The sequence below is a fragment of the Eremomyces bilateralis genome (genome assembly GCF_010015585.1).
Source record: "Eremomyces bilateralis CBS 781.70 unplaced genomic scaffold P152scaffold_7, whole genome shotgun sequence".
In the NCBI taxonomy this organism is placed as follows: domain Eukaryota; kingdom Fungi; phylum Ascomycota; class Dothideomycetes; order Eremomycetales; family Eremomycetaceae; genus Eremomyces; species Eremomyces bilateralis.
The window spans coordinates 507111-522657 of record NW_022985073.1 but is presented as its reverse complement, the minus strand read 5'-3'; the positions used below and the strand labels follow the sequence as shown (position 1 = coordinate 522657).

At 55.6% G+C, this 15547-nt stretch overlaps 6 protein-coding genes across 6 annotated transcripts; 2 read left to right on the top strand and 4 right to left on the bottom strand.

The window, feature by feature from the left end:
• Positions 1 to 834: 834 nt before the first annotated feature.
• P152DRAFT_395099 (Pkinase-domain-containing protein) lies at positions 835 to 2129 on the bottom strand (the record flags this gene model as incomplete). Its single annotated transcript, XM_033676283.1, has 2 exons — positions 835 to 966; positions 1017 to 2129. The coding sequence occupies 2 exons, from the start codon at positions 2127 to 2129 to the stop codon at positions 835 to 837; spliced, it is 1245 nt and encodes a 414-aa protein (XP_033534919.1).
• Positions 2130 to 6192: 4063 nt separating this feature from the next.
• Positions 6193 to 6561, bottom strand: P152DRAFT_380757 (nucleic acid-binding protein; the record flags this gene model as incomplete). The annotated part of the gene is made up of 2 exons (XM_033675721.1): positions 6193 to 6277; positions 6338 to 6561. Coding segments are annotated over 2 exons (309 nt in total), but the record flags the coding sequence as incomplete, so codon positions are not given.
• A 707-nt stretch (positions 6562 to 7268) lies between these two features.
• Positions 7269 to 8294, bottom strand: P152DRAFT_415137 (uncharacterized protein; the record flags this gene model as incomplete). Its single annotated transcript, XM_033677043.1, has 4 exons — positions 7983 to 8294; positions 7839 to 7932; positions 7544 to 7734; positions 7269 to 7483 (listed from the first exon to the last, which is right to left on the bottom strand). Coding segments are annotated over exons 1-4 (678 nt in total), but the record flags the coding sequence as incomplete, so codon positions are not given.
• A 19-nt stretch (positions 8295 to 8313) lies between these two features.
• Positions 8314 to 10307, bottom strand: P152DRAFT_506908 (histone acetyltransferase ELP3). Its single transcript, XM_033682506.1, has 2 exons — positions 9926 to 10307; positions 8314 to 9876 (listed from the first exon to the last, which is right to left on the bottom strand). The coding sequence occupies exons 1-2, from the start codon at positions 10224 to 10226 to the stop codon at positions 8450 to 8452; spliced, it is 1728 nt and encodes a 575-aa protein (XP_033534916.1). The 5' UTR covers positions 10227 to 10307; the 3' UTR covers positions 8314 to 8449.
• Positions 10308 to 10602: 295 nt separating this feature from the next.
• On the top strand, positions 10603 to 12388 carry P152DRAFT_481390 (alpha subunit of succinyl-CoA ligase; the record flags this gene model as incomplete). The annotated part of the gene is made up of 8 exons (XM_033681816.1): positions 10603 to 10763; positions 10818 to 10846; positions 10896 to 11022; positions 11073 to 11135; positions 11181 to 11206; positions 11254 to 11336; positions 11385 to 11745; positions 11804 to 12388. The coding sequence occupies 8 exons, from the start codon at positions 10603 to 10605 to the stop codon at positions 11941 to 11943; spliced, it is 990 nt and encodes a 329-aa protein (XP_033534915.1). The 3' UTR covers positions 11944 to 12388.
• Positions 12389 to 12567: 179 nt separating this feature from the next.
• On the top strand, positions 12568 to 15146 carry P152DRAFT_312274 (sodium/hydrogen exchanger). Its single transcript, XM_033675164.1, has 5 exons — positions 12568 to 12724; positions 12781 to 12810; positions 12864 to 13010; positions 13066 to 13728; positions 13778 to 15146. The coding sequence occupies exons 1-5, from the start codon at positions 12685 to 12687 to the stop codon at positions 14923 to 14925; spliced, it is 2028 nt and encodes a 675-aa protein (XP_033534914.1). The 5' UTR covers positions 12568 to 12684; the 3' UTR covers positions 14926 to 15146.
• Positions 15147 to 15547: the final 401 nt, after the last annotated feature.

The window sequence follows — 15547 nt, the reverse complement described above, 5'->3', positions numbered from 1 at the left end:
ATTAATACGTGGAGTGTGGAGGTGGCAATTGACAGTTGGCTTTATCTCCGGCTCCGATCCTGGCGAACGGACTGTGCTTAGAACCGTTGGAGTTAGTTATTCAGCCCTACCACTGCGATATTCCCATCACCAATAACACTCCCTTTCAATAGTTTCAAACACCAATAGGAGAATCACACTGCATCAGCTATTCAACAAGGGCATCAACCATCACCATCGTCATGACAAAATAAAATAACGTGATTGATTCTTGGGGTGGTCGTATCGGGTCATAAAACATGCAGATGGGTATGGGACCGTGATATCTCCTTTGTCCATCCCGACCGATATCCCGTCCGTCGCCAGCCAAAAAAGCACGCACGCCCCCCAATGACAATTATGATGATAATGATGATGCCGCCGGTAGACAGTCGACAGTAGACCTTCCCTCCCTATGTGCCGAAGACCGTGGCCCCGGTGGTTCTCATATCAGTAAATCTTGCAATGTGTCCGCCTGCTTTCTAGTTCCAAGCGATCGTGAAGGGGAGGTGTTGGAGATCTAGGAAAGTGAACACCTCTGTTTCGATGGACATGATGTGGAAACATTGCGTGTGGTGTTCAGTCGCCAGGGGTATGACTGGCGGGGGAATATCAAATATGGAGTGGGGGTGTTGGGACCGAACGAAGTACGGCTAGTCCGCGAGATAAGGGACCTGGAGACCTGGAGATAAGGGAGCAATCCAGCGGAGCACGCCCATCGACGGTAATAGAAAAGTCGAGCCTTTATACTCGATGGGTAAGAATGCGTCCCCGAGCGCATCACCCCAGACGTGCTGGGTATATCTGATGTTGAATTCAGAACCCCTGCTCCCCGGACACACAAATCTTCACGTCCTTCACCCACTCCGACAACAGCACCTGATGCGCCGTCAGCCGCCGTGTCGGATTCGGATCCAAGATTGAATAGATGACGTTCCGGCATTTCGCCTGTTCCCGTTAGCAACCCGTCACCACATTCTCACGAATCAAGAACTTACCCGTCTCAACACCTCGATCGGGCGAAATCCCGACTCCTCTCTCCGATCCTCCAAATACCGGGTAAAAAATTCATCCTCTCCCTTCTGCGCCACGCGCCACAGATGCCGGCCCGTGCGCATCGCCATGTAGATGACGCCACACGCCCACACATCCACGGCGCGCGGGTCGAACTCCTCGCTCACGTACTCCTCCGGGGCGATGTACGGGCCGGAGCCGCACACGCCGGCGGTCATGTGGGCCTGCTTCTCCCAGGCCATGCGGAAGCACTCGCCGTTGCCGAAGTCGGTGATCTTGATGGCGCCGTGCTGGGTGAGGAGGAGGTTCTCGGGCTTAAGGTCGCGGTGGGAGACGCCCATCTCGTGGATGTATTCGACACCGCGCATGAGCTGCTTGAAAAAGCAGTCGGCTTCGGCGACCTCGAGGGTCGTGGAGGCGAGAATGAGCGTGTAGAGGTCACCGCCGGCGCAGTATTCCATCACCTCGCAGTAGTCGCCTTTCTCGTCTTTGAGGAGGTCGAGGGTTTGGATGACGTTGGGATGTTGCATGGACGAGGAGATGCAGAATTCCGAGGTCAGGCGCTTCTGGTAGCGCTTGTCGGATTCGCCGGGCCGTTGATGGAACTCCTTGACGGCGAAGAGCTGCTCGCGCTTCGGATCCTTGACGTCGACCTTGTGCGCGATACGCACCACGCCGAACGCCCCGTGCCCGATGATCTCGCTGCACTTCCCGTATTTCTGCACTAGCGTGTGGCTCTGCATCGGGCCCCCCTTCATGTCCGTCGGTGCCTTATCCTGCTCGCTTCGCTTCTGCGTGATCCAGTCCGCCATCAGGCTAGGCGGTTGGTCTTCTGCGTGCCCGTCCTTCTTATCGAACCAGCTGCGCAGCACGTCCTTCAGCTTCTGCTGCCGTTTGGCCACGCGCAGGAGGTGCTCATGCGCGCCGTCATCAGCGACCCAGAAGCGGCGGTGCGGTTCATCCGGTTTGGCGCCGTTCGGGGCCTGCCGTGCGGACGGGGCGGGGGATTTCTTCTCCGAGGGCTGGCGCGCGAGGGCTTTCGGTCGCGGTTTGCCGTCATCAGGAACCGGGCTGGTGGCTTGCGATCGGATGAACATGCCACTGATGCGCGATGTCATCGTGGGCTTTTTCGGAGGGGCGAGGGCCTGTGCGGGTTGCAGAGCGGGACTGGCACCGTTCGTGGGCGCGGGCAACGGTTGGGAGCTGCCATCTTGGGATTTGACGGACGCCGTCGAGGAGGATATCGCGGGAGAACTGACCGGATCGGTGGAGCGGCTAGCAGGATGGTTCGAGGCGGATGGCGTTGGCATATCTTTCGACGGGAGGCGAGACACAGGCTGAAAGTCGCTCTCTGCAGCGATGACGTCCTAGGGTGGTGGATGGGACGGATCGTCCGGACTGTAGCGCGGGATTTGGGTCACGAGTCACGACACTGCCCACTCCGACGAGTGGGCAAAGACGTGGGAAATTCGCAATGAGTTGGAAGGGGATTTCGGCCGTGGATCGCGGACTTTGGTGATGGAGAGAAAGGAAAGGAAGAGGGCGAGAGAAGGAGCGGGTGGAGGGGAAGCTGGTGATTTGTTTCCGGTCTCTCCACAATCCACATGGGCGGCTGCGCCATCCAAAGGATCCAGGTTCTGTCCGTTCCGTATTCAGGGAATTCGGTTGCCAGTAACCAGTTGCCTTTGCTGCGAGTGTTGGAATGAGCGAATCGGCTTGGCGGTGGGATGCAGGCTGAATGTAGTAATAATATGAAGACTTAGAGACAGGACTAGTAGTTCAGGCGTCCAACGTCTGCTAGATGATGCTGATAGTGATGATGAAGATGATGAAGATGATGAAGATGATGGGTGAATAAATGATGGGTTTGGTTTGCAATTTGAAGGCGAGAATCAGACAAATCGGACAAATTGGACACCATCAGCCCCCGCGGACCGTTGGGAGAGGATGTGTCAGTGTGTGTGTCTGTGGAGTATCTGGGTGGTCCGGAACCGTCCCGTCTTTCCTTTGGTGACTAGAGATTTTTAAGAGATTTCTTAAGAGATTTCTTAACCTTCTAACGGACCTATCATTTCGTCGATATATAAACCATGGCCCCATTTGGCCCTCTCTGCTGACAAAACTCGTTCCGTGGGAAATCAAGGAATTCAGGGAAACATGTCCCTCCATTTCGATTGGATGATGGAGGACGTAGATGATGGATTCTTGGATGTCTAGTCTACCTAGTACGGGACTTAGGACTTCGTAATCCGATGCGGGAATAGATGTGCTCGCTGGAAATATTGAGATTGGCGGCAATCATTCACCAGTTCATTCGGACTCAAGATGATCAACGGAACCCAGCCTTGGCCTCATTCGCAATGTAGTGAGTTGTGACTAGTTAGTTGTAACGTATGATTTTCATTTGATCAATGAGTCGTTAGAAGAACTAGAAGCCTTGGTGAACACCCGTAGGCCGTAAGGTCAACGTGGGAAATACCACTTAGGGAGCTTGACTGTTGTTAGGCTGCTTGTTCCTGAAGCTTGAGCGGCTTGACTATGCTTCGTGCCACTCTGGATCCACGGGCCGAGCGTGCAAAGGCGTCGTGATTTTCTTAACTGACTTTGGACTTGGCGGAAATGGCGTCAGTTACGGTAATGAGATGGACGGAGGTAGATCGCTAGATCGCTGTCGCCAACCATCAACAAACCATCCGTTGGGTGAAACGATGGCTCATCGCACATCCATCATCTGCCATACGTGGTAAACCAGCTCAGGAGTCGGATCCCCCAACACAGCACACAACCAGCGACATGAAGTGACAGGCAAGCGAAAGCGATGCAGCTCGGTATTCCGAATGGCCAGCCAATCCAGCCATTCCAACACGCCGCAATCCCGCATTCCGTCCCATCTCGCACCCCTCTTTGATCTTTCGCTTGAGTTCCCTCCCCTGGACAACGCCCCGTTCCAAACTTCTATGCGCGATTTTCGTCTCTCCCCAAATTCCCAAATCTTATTCATGCATCGGGCTCGCTAAGCTGCTTTGAACCTGGGTCGCATATCTTGGAATCGAGCTATCATCGGCGTATACTGTACTAAGTACGTCCGGAGGGATTTGCTGCATCCCGGAGAGATGTCGGTCCCTTCCAGATTCATGAGGGATTGTCGGGTCATCTGGACATTGGACATTGGACATTGGATCACATTGGGCGGTGGATGTAGTGCCTTAAGCCGTACGGTTGAACCCGGATGACGAAGATCTGGGCTTCATGACGGACGCTAAATAGGACGACACATATCGCATGGATCGCGAGTTGTCCGGAATTGACGAAACAATTAAACAACATCCATACCTAACTAGTTCAAGCGGTCAATTAAGCGACGGTGGTTCTCACCCGCAATTGAGTTGCTGAAGTGGGAGGGAGATCATGCTGGTCCTTCTCATAGAATATCATAGTCGAGCAATTGAGCACCGATGATGTACAGCTACTCCAGTCCGAACGCTGCACCGACGTCGGCACCCAATCCCTTCTCCTGCACGATATGCAGTTATGCACCGTCTGCAGCGTCAATTCATGCAATACCGTTGACATGACCGAGCACAGATCACCCCAATGCAGGACATCCACCGTAGTTCGTTTCGACTTTCGAGGTTCGTCAACGTTTCGACATCTGATGACGGCCACAACATCGTTCCCTACCTCCGGGTCTCCATATCATTTTGTACCGTTGACGGACCCGCCCAACATCTGCTGTAGAACGACCACCGGGACCTGCTTTACCGTGTACCGTACCCATATGTCCACGTACCGCCCCTCACCGCCTCCGGTCCTCCCGTCAAGCAAGTTAGTAACCAGTCCACCCAGTTACGCGTCCCCGAAACCCCAACGACGGGAACCGCCGCCCGCCCGCCACTCCGCGACGTTGCACTCCACCCCTTCCCAGCACACTGCATCATCCGCCAAGGCCCAAAGCCTTCGCCTGCTTAGAAATACACCCCGTCAAGCAAACCATGTAGCTCCCTTGTCTCTCCTCTGACGCCACCGGAGCACCGGAGCTGGAACGTGGACTGAGCACTGCATGCATCTGCATCTCCCACTCCGCGTTGTACAGCCTCTATCCTAGGAAGCGGGACGAAACGCGCGATTTGCGCGCGGTCGACCAATGTGTGTTGGAGATAGTCGAGCTGGGAATACGTATCCATTCCGAATCTGACGATGACGGCTTCGCGCTGCTGATGCGAGCTATGTATCGATGCCGGGCCTCGATCTGCGACTGGAGAATTGGAGTACTGGTGATGAGGGACGCGTGCGAGGCCGAGGTGCGGCATGGCCATAGCGGTAGAGTAGAGGTGGACGACGTCTGATATCTAGCCGCATGGAGTTGCCGCTTTTGGAGGGGTGTTGGTTGACTTGCGTTACATTGATGAAGGATCGTTTTCATAGAATGTGGCGTGGGTAGTAGGGCTGTCTCGTGCAACAAGGAAGAAAGCTGTAATCTTGCAAACGACAGGGGACGCCGATGCGGCTTCTCGTTGAAATTCCGGCGCAGGGGATTCTTCGTTCTCGTCCTTCAGGGAGTGGAATCACGTGGATCGTACGAGGCTTGCTTGTAGGTACGATCCAATGCTTTTTCCGCCCCTCTGGGCCAGGCTTCGCAAACGGTTGATGCTTTCCTGTTAGGCAATGACATGATGTTCCTGTCGACTCTGCTCCCTGTCCTGGTCAAGGCATTGAGATCCATGAAATTTGAGATACGACGGCCGGGGGAAATCGCACACCAAAGTATTCTTTTGATACAAGAAGGAGCTCCCGTCTTCCCTAGTAAACAGTCCGATATGAATACAGAATCGTCGAAAAAGTACCAACACTCCACCGATTTCTGTTTCGCCCCTGAAGCCCATCGCCCAAAAAGAGTAGAGACTGTGCTATACGCCCCCATACGAACCTATATCCCTAGACATATAGGTGCGCGAACCCGAAATCAATCCATCCCCCATCGCACCCTCGCCGACGTCGTTTGGAGTGGTGGAAATCACGGGCCGGTGTGCGCCGCGGAGGAGAGCTCTTCGGAGGCGTCGGCGTCAGGAGAGGCGTCCTTGGGGCGGGAGAGTACGTCGAGGGTTTCTAGCAGTGTTAGCGGTATCCAAAGCTTGTCAACTTCCTCAATTCCATACTCTCAACAAGGTTAATCTGCACCCTTCGATTCCCATCCTTATCCTCAAACTCGGACATGCGCGCATCCGCCTCGACATGAATCAACGATCTATTCCCAAATTAGCCTTATCCCAAGTCCAAACCTCCTTTCTTCCTCCCAAAAACTCACCCCTTCTTCAACCCCAACCGAAAATCCCGCGCTCCCCCCTCCGCAAAGCTCGCTACGCGAAACCAGCTCGTCTTCCTATTCTCCCGCGTCCCCGACTCCGACGCCACTGCGTACCGAATCACGCCCCGCCCCGTCGCCGTCTCCACCAGCTCAGGGGCCTGGCCCAGTCGCCCGACGAGCATCATGCGCGCGAAGGAGGCGCGGGGGGTGGTGCTGAAGGGGCGGGGGAGGGGGGTGCGGAGGGTGCGGAGGGTTGGGCGGAGCATGGTTGTGGTGAGTGGTGGGTATATGGGGTGAGGGTCGTTTCGTCCGGTGGCGGTGGTCGATGTGGTGGTTTCGGATTGTTTGTAGTTCGGTTGATGTGGATGGAGAGTGAGGGGACGCGACGACGCGAAGTTGAGCGTCGGGGGTGAGCTTGGGCTTTTAGGGGTTCAGATGGGCGGGCCAATCAGCGTGGAGCAATGGTGACGACCAGATTCGTGCTTCATCGTCCGCGGTGATAACACAACGTCTGGTGTCCGAAATGGATATTATGGAGGAAATAGCCTTATGTAGCATGTTGAACTTGGTCTTCGTTCAGATAGGAATACGGTAACGTTAATCGTGATATCTCGAATTCGTAGACCGACCCACTGGACAGTCTCTTTTCTAACCACAGCGTGTGTGTGATATCCATCACTCGATTCCTATAAGCGATATCCCCGGACTCAGACCCGCCAATCTCCCCATTAAGCCATATCTAATCCTCATCCGAAGAGTCCTCCTCCTCAGACTCCCTCCCCTTCCTCCTCGTCCCCCTCCTCCCCGCCCCAATCATCCCCTCCTTCCCCACCCTCCCCACCTTCCCCTCCCCTCCCTCCTGCTTTCCCCAATCCCCTCTCCCAAACACCCACACCCTCGCCCCCCTCTCCTCCCCCTTCCACCCACCCCCACCCTCCAGCGTCCCCAGAGTCCGCGCATGCGTGTACCCCGGATACTCCTCAAACCGAAACTTCGCGCTCCGCACGCCCACCAACCCGGCGGTGCGCGCGAGGCCGCGAACGTCCCAGGCGGAGTAGGGGTGCCGCTCGAAGAGCGTTACATGGATCGTCCCCGTGCGCTCTTTTAAGAGTGGCGTGGCGGCCTGGAAGAATTGGAGGAGGAGTTCTGGGGGGGTTAGCGTTGCTCAAAGATAGGACGGAAAGGAATTCAGGGGAGGGGGAGTACCTTGGTTATGCCGGATCTGACGATCCTGATCGGTCGACTTGCCGCCGACGTGGGGGAAGTTGAAGATGATCTTATCGTACGGCGCGTGGTTGCGGATGGGTTTCTGCTTCAGCTTGGTGGCGTCGACGGTGAAGAGGAGGGGCTGCTCGGCGGCGCGGATGGTTTGGAGGTGGGTTTCCGCGATGGAGTATCTTGATGAGGTTAGCAAGCTGCTTTTTTCTTAAACAATTTACGCGGGATTTTGGTTAAGGAGTCGTTTGGTAGGGCGATATCAGAAAGGAGGTGGGCGACCTACTTTCGGATTACCTCTTCCTCGCTGTCGAAGGATGTCGCAAGGAGGTCGGCGGCACCGTGATGCTCGACTAACGATGCTGCGAATGAAAAATCTCCTACTTCACATTAAAATCTATAATTGCATCTCAGACCGCAGTTCACTCACCCTCGCCAACCAGCAGCACCCGATCGAACGGGTCATATTCCACCGCATCGTGAGCGGGATGCTGGGTCACTGCGGGGGGCTTTGCTTTCTTCCCCGGCGCGGCGGCGGATTTGGATTTTTTGTGCGAGCGGGGGTCGGCTTTGGACCGGGTTTGGTCGAGTTTTCGTTTTTTGCCCATCTTTGTGGATTCAGTTGTGGTGGAGGAGGGAATTTGCAGGCTGAGATCGAAGGGTTTTCTTTGGTGGATGGGAGGATCGTGAGATGGTACGGCGCGCGTCCGGAGCCGGTCAAATAATGGTCACTATAATTCTATCTCCAAAAATGGAAAAATCAAGGTAAACTGTGTCTTTATGCATTTCTACATGATATTCCCATATCAAGGTTGTCCCGACATGCAAATCTAAAATCCCACGGTTCTATCCAGCGCCGATCCATGCAATGCAACGTACCCATCCAATATCATCCCATCATGGCTCATAATCCACATCTTCGCCCAACCACTTGCTCATATACGGTCCATCCAACCAATACCCCAACTTCCCATAATAGCTCCTCACCCCAACCCCGGAGATGACCGCGATCTTCCGACTCCCATGCTCCTCCCGCGCAATCCGCTCCGCCTCCTCCATCAACAGCGTCCCATACCCCTGATGCTGGAACTTCTTCGGGTCCCGCGAATGCACCGGCACCGCCAGCCCATAGACATGCAGCTCGCGCACCAAGCTCGTCGGCTGCTCCACCAGCTCCTTTCGGAACGTGTGCGTCGCGCTGCACTTTCGTAGTCGTAGTAGCGCGATCAGGATGTCCTGCTTCGGGTCCTCGTACGCGAGGAACGTCTCCCACCCCCCGTTCGCCGCGTAGTCCCGGCGCACCAGCTCGACCTGCGATGGACGGATCTTGTTCTTCACCTCGTTGACACCCACTTCGCGCGTGCGCACGTCGCGACATGTGGTGCCGAAGTCTTTCATGCGGGCGAGGGCCAGCTCGCGGAGGTTGCCGTTTTCGACACCGGAGGTGACGAGGGGCATGGGGATGTCACGCTGTACGCGGTAGATGCGCGTCCACGGGGGCACCAGCGCGAGGATGCGGGCGACCAGATCGATCAGCGCGTTGGGCGTGTAGTTCTGGTATCGCCCAGTACGCCAGAGTTCGTACAGTCCCGTCCCGCGGATGACGAGCGTGGGATATATCTTCAGCCCGTCGGTGCGGAAATCAGGGTTCTCGAAATACTCGCGGAACTGATCGATGTCTCGCTCCATGCCCACGTTCGGAAGGTCAGGCATCATGTGGCTGACCACCTTGAACCCCGCGTCTTTCGCGAGCTTGAACGTTTCCGCCACCGCCTTCACTGTGTGCCCTCGGTTCGTGTCCCGCGCAACATCCTCGTAGAGCGACTGCACCCCGATCTCGAGACGGGTGCAACCGTACCGAAGCATCGCGCCGAGATGCTGATCCAAGCAATAATCTGGTCTCGTCTCGATGGTGATACCCACGCATTTGATGTTGCTCATTTCCCCCGCGGCGACCGCCTCGTCGACGTTCTTTGTGGAATATCCACTCAGCGCGTTGTGCAGTTGCGCGATGAACTCGTCCCGGTAGCTCTCCGGGAGCGACATGAACGTCCCGCCCATGATAATGTACTCCACCTTGTCCACGCTGTGGCCTAGCGACTTGATCTGCTCGACGCGACCACGCGCTTGCTCGAACGGGTCGTAGCGGGCTCGGATGGCGCGCATGGACGTCGGCTCGTAGCCGGTGTAGGATTGAGTGGAGTATTCGAAGTCAGAGTCAGGGCCACCGGGGCAGTAGACGCAGATGTTGCCGGTGAAGGAGATATGTGGACATCGGTGCGGTTTGCACATTACCGCCACTACGGCGATTCCAGAAGATGTGCCTATACAAGGTCAGACTAAGTTCTCATGCATATAGAACGTTAAACTTACGGATTGGTTTAGCAATGAGTTTCGGGAGGATGTATCTCTTGTAGTGCTCGGGCACTGCAGCGATGATGGCGGTGAGTGGCGGTTGGGTGGTGAGGTAGTATTTCTTCGACATCTGCCCCCGCAGATGGTTGAGGTTGAGGTCTTTCTTTGCTTTCGAGCCATTGGATTGCGCCTCATGGTCTTCGATCAGGGCGTTCGCGATATCCGCGCACGCCCGCATGTACCGTTCATTTTCTGGGGGGAGTTTGAGGTTCTTCGGGCGACGCTGCGGACGCTGTTGGGTGACGGTCACGGTGGCCATGTTTCCAGATATTCCCAAGATTTGTATAATGGTGCGACAAGCATGTCACATTCCACACTATTTCAACGAGGGTATCGGAGCATGAAGCGGTGAGGAGGGAAGATCGTTGTGGCAGTCGCGATGGATTTTAACCGTTGACTCGGAATGGAAATGTTGAAAAGAGGGAAGGTGGGTCCACATGCCAAGATTTGCCTGGGAGCGACTTCCCCAACTTGCTTCACCCGTCATCTTTGCCAAAACTCCAAAAGGAAGTTCTATCACAACACGAAATCCAACGGGAGGCCTTCGAGTTCCATATATTCTTCTCCCCTCCCATCCATTCCTTCGCCTCATCTACCCGGTGTGTTGCCCCTTTGCCAACCACCAACACGCGACGATGCAGGCTTTCCGATCTCCCCTTTGCCGGGCCGCAAGCTCCCTCTGCCGGACACGCGGCTATGCCACCTCCAGCCCGATCTACTCGGAGACGGCCAAGAACCTGCGCATCACGAAGGACACGAAGGTGTTGTTTCAAGGCTTCACGGGGAAACAGGGAACGTGAGTGGGCCGGATACCGGTGCGTTGACGGAAATTGGGTTGACAATGGGCTAGGTTCCACGCGGAGCAGGCGATCGCCTACGGTATACATGTTCGATGGATTGGACTTGCGGCATTTCTGATATCGTATAGGCACCAGAGTCGTTGGCGGCACAAACCCCAAGAAGGCGGGAGAGACCCATCTAGACAAGCCGGTGTTTGCTACCGTTGCGGATGCTGTGAAGGAAGTTGGCGCCGATGCTTCAGCTATCTTCGTACCGTATGTGGATATGATTCCTTGGAGATATTAATCGTACTGATATTTCAAAGACCTCCGGTAGCAGCGAAGAGCATCGAAGAAGCAATTGCGGCTGAGGTGCCATTGGTGGTTTGGTGAGTCGATCCATTCGGCCCGGTGGAAATCGCTAATCATTGTAGCATCACCGAGGGTATCCCACAACATGGTAAGAAGTTCACCAGATGTCCAGAATTACCTTGCTGATAGACATAGATATGATCCGCGTTACCGATATGCTTAAGACCCAAAACAAAACCCGATTGGTTGGACCCAACTGCCCCGGTATCATTGCTCCTGTAAGCTCCTTCGCCTTTCAAGCATCTCACTATACTAACAATGAAAAGGGTCAATGTAAGATCGGCATCATGCCCGGATTCATCCACAAGCGCGGACGCATCGGCATTGTCTCCCGATCCGGCACCCTCACATACGAAGCCGTGAACCAGACGACGCAAGTCGGCCTCGGGCAATCGCTCGTCGTCGGAATCGGCGGCGATCCGTTCTCGGGCACCAATTTCATCGACTGCTTGAACGTGTTCCTGGAAGACCCGGAGACGGACGGGATCATCATGATCGGAGAGATTGGCGGGTCAGCGGAGGAAGAGGCCGCGGACTTCTTAAGGGCGAACAATGTGAATAATATCCCAGTGGTTAGCTTCATTGCCGGTATCTCGGCGCCGCCAGGGAGGAGAATGGGTCACGCCGGTATGTCTACTTCTTTATTTTCGTATTCTACGGTGACCGTCCTACTAACGTTCTGTAGGTGCCATTGTCAGCGGCGGGAAAGGAGACGCAAACTCCAAGATCAATGCTCTCGAGGCCGCCGGCGTCACCGTCGAGCGAAGCCCTGCATCGCTTGGAAAGACGCTACATGCCGAGTTTGTCAAACGGGACATGATATAGACCAGGCAAAACGGGGTTGTAGTCCGGACGAGGCCTTCGTTCTAATGTGTTGTTTCTAGGAGGTCATATATTTCTGCTGCTGTCTGATATCGGTCCGTCGGTTTGCTCTGGCATAGGCGATGCATGTTCTGGCTTTGGACATTGGACAGTGTCCGTTCTTGTAGTTTTATTCCGTTTCAATGAGCCTTTTCCCAGCCATTACCAATATCGATACTTTGTCGCAACTCGCATCGGTTGGAGCGCGGTGTAGAATCAGAACATAAACCAGACCGCCGTAACATTTGAAAGTTACTTTTAAGCTTCTCCTTCTGAGTTTAGACACATGAACCTCCTCGGCGGACATGGAAGTTGGTTGGGAATGGTGGATGCCCCATGATCTCGGCACGGAGATTCATACAACGACACTTACCGTACTCGCTGCAACGGACCTTATAGTTAATTATCCTGTCATCGGTAACCTTCGATACCAGTACCATTGATTTCGCTATTCATTCCAAATTCCCTTCCGTGACCGCCAAGGGAGCGAAGCTCCAATCAATAATAAGCTTATCCGGCGAATATCCCTGCAACGGGACAGCTTCCGTCAACCGACCCGACCAACGATCCTCCGCAGAGACCAGGTTGCTTGTTTCGACTTTCGAGCGCATCTTTAAAAGCGTCCAGGCAGCATCAGGTCCTGTCCTTAGCAATGTTTTCCTCGTCGCATTCGTGATAGATCATCGAGCCGGCACACTCGACGTCATGTCTGGTACTATGGGTTGGGCGATGCGCCAGTGGTTGAGTGCGTCATTCCACATTGCCGTTCGCATCGATGGACAACTAACGCCACTCAAATAGAGCGAGAGACTGAAGATGCGGATCCAGACGGTTCGGAATCCCGGGAAGTTAGAAGAAGCAGGATATCGCTGACGATCGCACAGAGACGGGCGCGGGCCAGAAGGAAATCTTCGCCTCTTGGTCGCTGTTCATCCTCATCGGCTTGCTCATCATCGCGCTCTTCACCAGTTATGTGCTGCAGACGCGCCGCATCCAGGCGGTCCACGAAACCGTCATTTCGATCTTCGCCGGTACGTTGCTCCCCGAAGGCGACGCCCAGAGATTTGCAGCGCTGACTAGCGATAGGGATGGTCGTCGGGCTGATCCTCCGATTGACCGCCGTGCAATCCGTCCTCGGGGCCGTGAGCTTCGACTACCAGTTCTTCTTCAACCTCCTCCTCCCACCGATCATCCTCGCGTCCGGCTATGAGCTGCACCAGGGGAACTTCTTCCGCAACATCGGCACCATCCTCACCTTCGCGTTCGCCGGAACCTTCATCTCCGCCATGGTGCTCGGCGTCATCCTATGGCTGTGGACCCGCATCGGCCTCGACGGCATGGACGTCACCTTCGTCGAGACCATGTCCGTCGGCGCAACCCTGTCCGCCACCGACCCCGTCACCATCCTCGCCATCTTCAACACGTATAAGGTCGATCCGAAGCTGTACACCGTCATCTTCGGCGAGTCGATCCTCAACGACGCCATCGCCATCGTGCTGTTCGAGACGGCGCAGAAATACAAGGAGGGCGCGCAAGGGGGGAAGCTGACGGTGTTCAGTCTTTTCGAGAGTATCGGGGTATTCTTGCTCGTGTTCTTTGGCAGCTTGGTCATCGGGCTAGTGGTGGGCATGATGACCTCCTTGATGCTGAAGTTCACCATGGTCAGGCGGTTCCCAAAGATCGAGAGCTGTCTGGTTATATTGGTGGCATATGCGAGTTACTTCCTCTCAAATGCCATCCACATGTCTGGTAAGTACTGCAAGTATCATCATTCGCCTTTCCCGACTAACCGTAACAGGAATTGTGTCGCTCTTATTCTGCGGCATTTGTATGAAACATTACGCATACCACAACATGTCACGGCGAACGCAACTTACGACGAAATTCATTTTCCAAGTCATGGCCCAGTTATCCGAGAACTTTATCTTTATCTACCTAGGATTGTCGCTGTTCACCGAAACCACGCTGGAATACAAACCGATGTTCATCCTGGTCACCGTGGTCGGCATCTGCGTCGCGCGATGGTGCTCCGTCTTCCCCCTTTCCAAAGCCATCAACTGGTTCCTCCGATACCGTGCCCGACGACAAGGCCGCGAAGACACGGCTGATGAACTCCCCTTTGCATACCAGGCCATGCTCTTCTGGGCCGGTTTACGTGGAGCCGTCGGCGTCGCTCTGGCAGCGGGTCTGACCGGCCCGAACGGAACCGTCCTCCGGGCCACCGTCCTCGTCGTGGTCGTCCTGACCGTGATCATCTTCGGCGGTACGACGGCGCGCATGCTCGAGATCCTCGGCATCCGCACCGGCGTCGTCGAGGAAATCGACTCCGACGACGAATTCGACATCGAGGTCGTCACTGGTGGCACCTACTCCCGCCGCCAAGGCGCCGGCTTCGGCCACACCCCCCGCGCCTCCAACGCCACCAACGGCTTCCCCCTCTCCCCCGTCGACGCCCGCGAACCCCTCCGCCGCAACGACTCCTACAGCAGCGGGCACATCAACGGCAACCGCCGCGTCCCCGCGTCCCACTCCGACGGCATGCGCCGCAGCTCCCCCCGGAACCTCCGCACCCAGGATAGCGCCGAGCAAGCCCTCCTCAGCCCCGGCGACAGCGGCAGCAACGACGACGATGACGACGCCGACGGCCTCGACCTGCCACCGACCGTGCGCCGCTCCCCACTGCGGAATGTCTCGCCCCTTCGCTCCTCCCCCGACGACCATGACGCGGCGTACCCCACGTCCGGCGCGCGCGAGCACGCGGAGGGACATTTCGAATCGGCGGCGCAGCGGGTGGCGAGCGCAACGGGGGCGATGGGAAGGTTTGTGAGCGGGTTGTCGGAGGATCCGGCGGCGGCGTTTCGGCAGATTGATGAGGGGTTTATTAAGCCGCATTTGTTGCTGGATCCGGGGAAGGGGGGCGGGCCGTCGGGCGGGTCGCCGGTGTGAGGATTTTCTTTTCTTTACTGTTTGCATGACGAGCGATGGGGCTCGGGGCGCATTGGGTGGTATAGACGCATGGCGTTCGGGTTTGGGTTGGACGTACGGTTTGGATGAATGTACTGTACCGTATCTGCAAGTACATAGTTTAGATGGCGATGCAGCGCTGCGTGAGAAGCTTATAATGCGCTGTATGATCACTATAGGCTATGTAAATACCATCTGCGATCAACGAAAACTTTCATCTCCTTTTACGTCCGTATATCGAAGACACGATGATGCCAAGCCAATGGGATTCCGTATGGAGTTAGCCGACATCGGGATTGCGGGATTTGTGGATACACAATGTTTGTTCCCGCGTCACCCAACGATGCTCCTTCCATCGCCAAAAGTCCCGATCCTATCGGGCAGTGTTTGAATGGCTGAATATGAATAAACTCGGGGAAGGGAAAAGTATGAAACGGGGTGGAACTGCTGCGTCTCCCCTTTCAACCACGAAAACGACGCGTTGAGAAGGGCTATTGGACATTGATAAGGCATAATGCCGCAACTCGAGCCTTGGAAGCAATCCGCGTAAGTCACGCCTAAATACTCTCAGGGCTCAGCCCCTTCGTATATATTGCTGGCGAAG

Bases quoted from the DNA above. Each gene is read 5' to 3' on its own strand.
- P152DRAFT_312274 (XM_033675164.1), top strand. From the start codon at position 12,685: ATGTCTGGTACTATGGGTTGGGCGATGCGCCAGTGGTTGA. The intron at 12,725-12,780 runs GTGCGTCATTCC...CCACTCAAATAG, and splicing joins GGCGATGCGCCAGTGGTTGA to AGCGAGAGACTGAAGATGCG. The intron at 12,811-12,863 runs GTTCGGAATCCC...ACGATCGCACAG, and splicing joins TGAAGATGCGGATCCAGACG to AGACGGGCGCGGGCCAGAAG.
- P152DRAFT_506908 (XM_033682506.1), bottom strand. From the start codon at position 10,226: ATGGCCACCGTGACCGTCACCCAACAGCGTCCGCAGCGTCGCCCGAAG. The intron at 9,877-9,925 runs GTAAGTTTAACG...GACCTTGTATAG, and splicing joins ACTCATTGCTAAACCAATCC to GCACATCTTCTGGAATCGCC.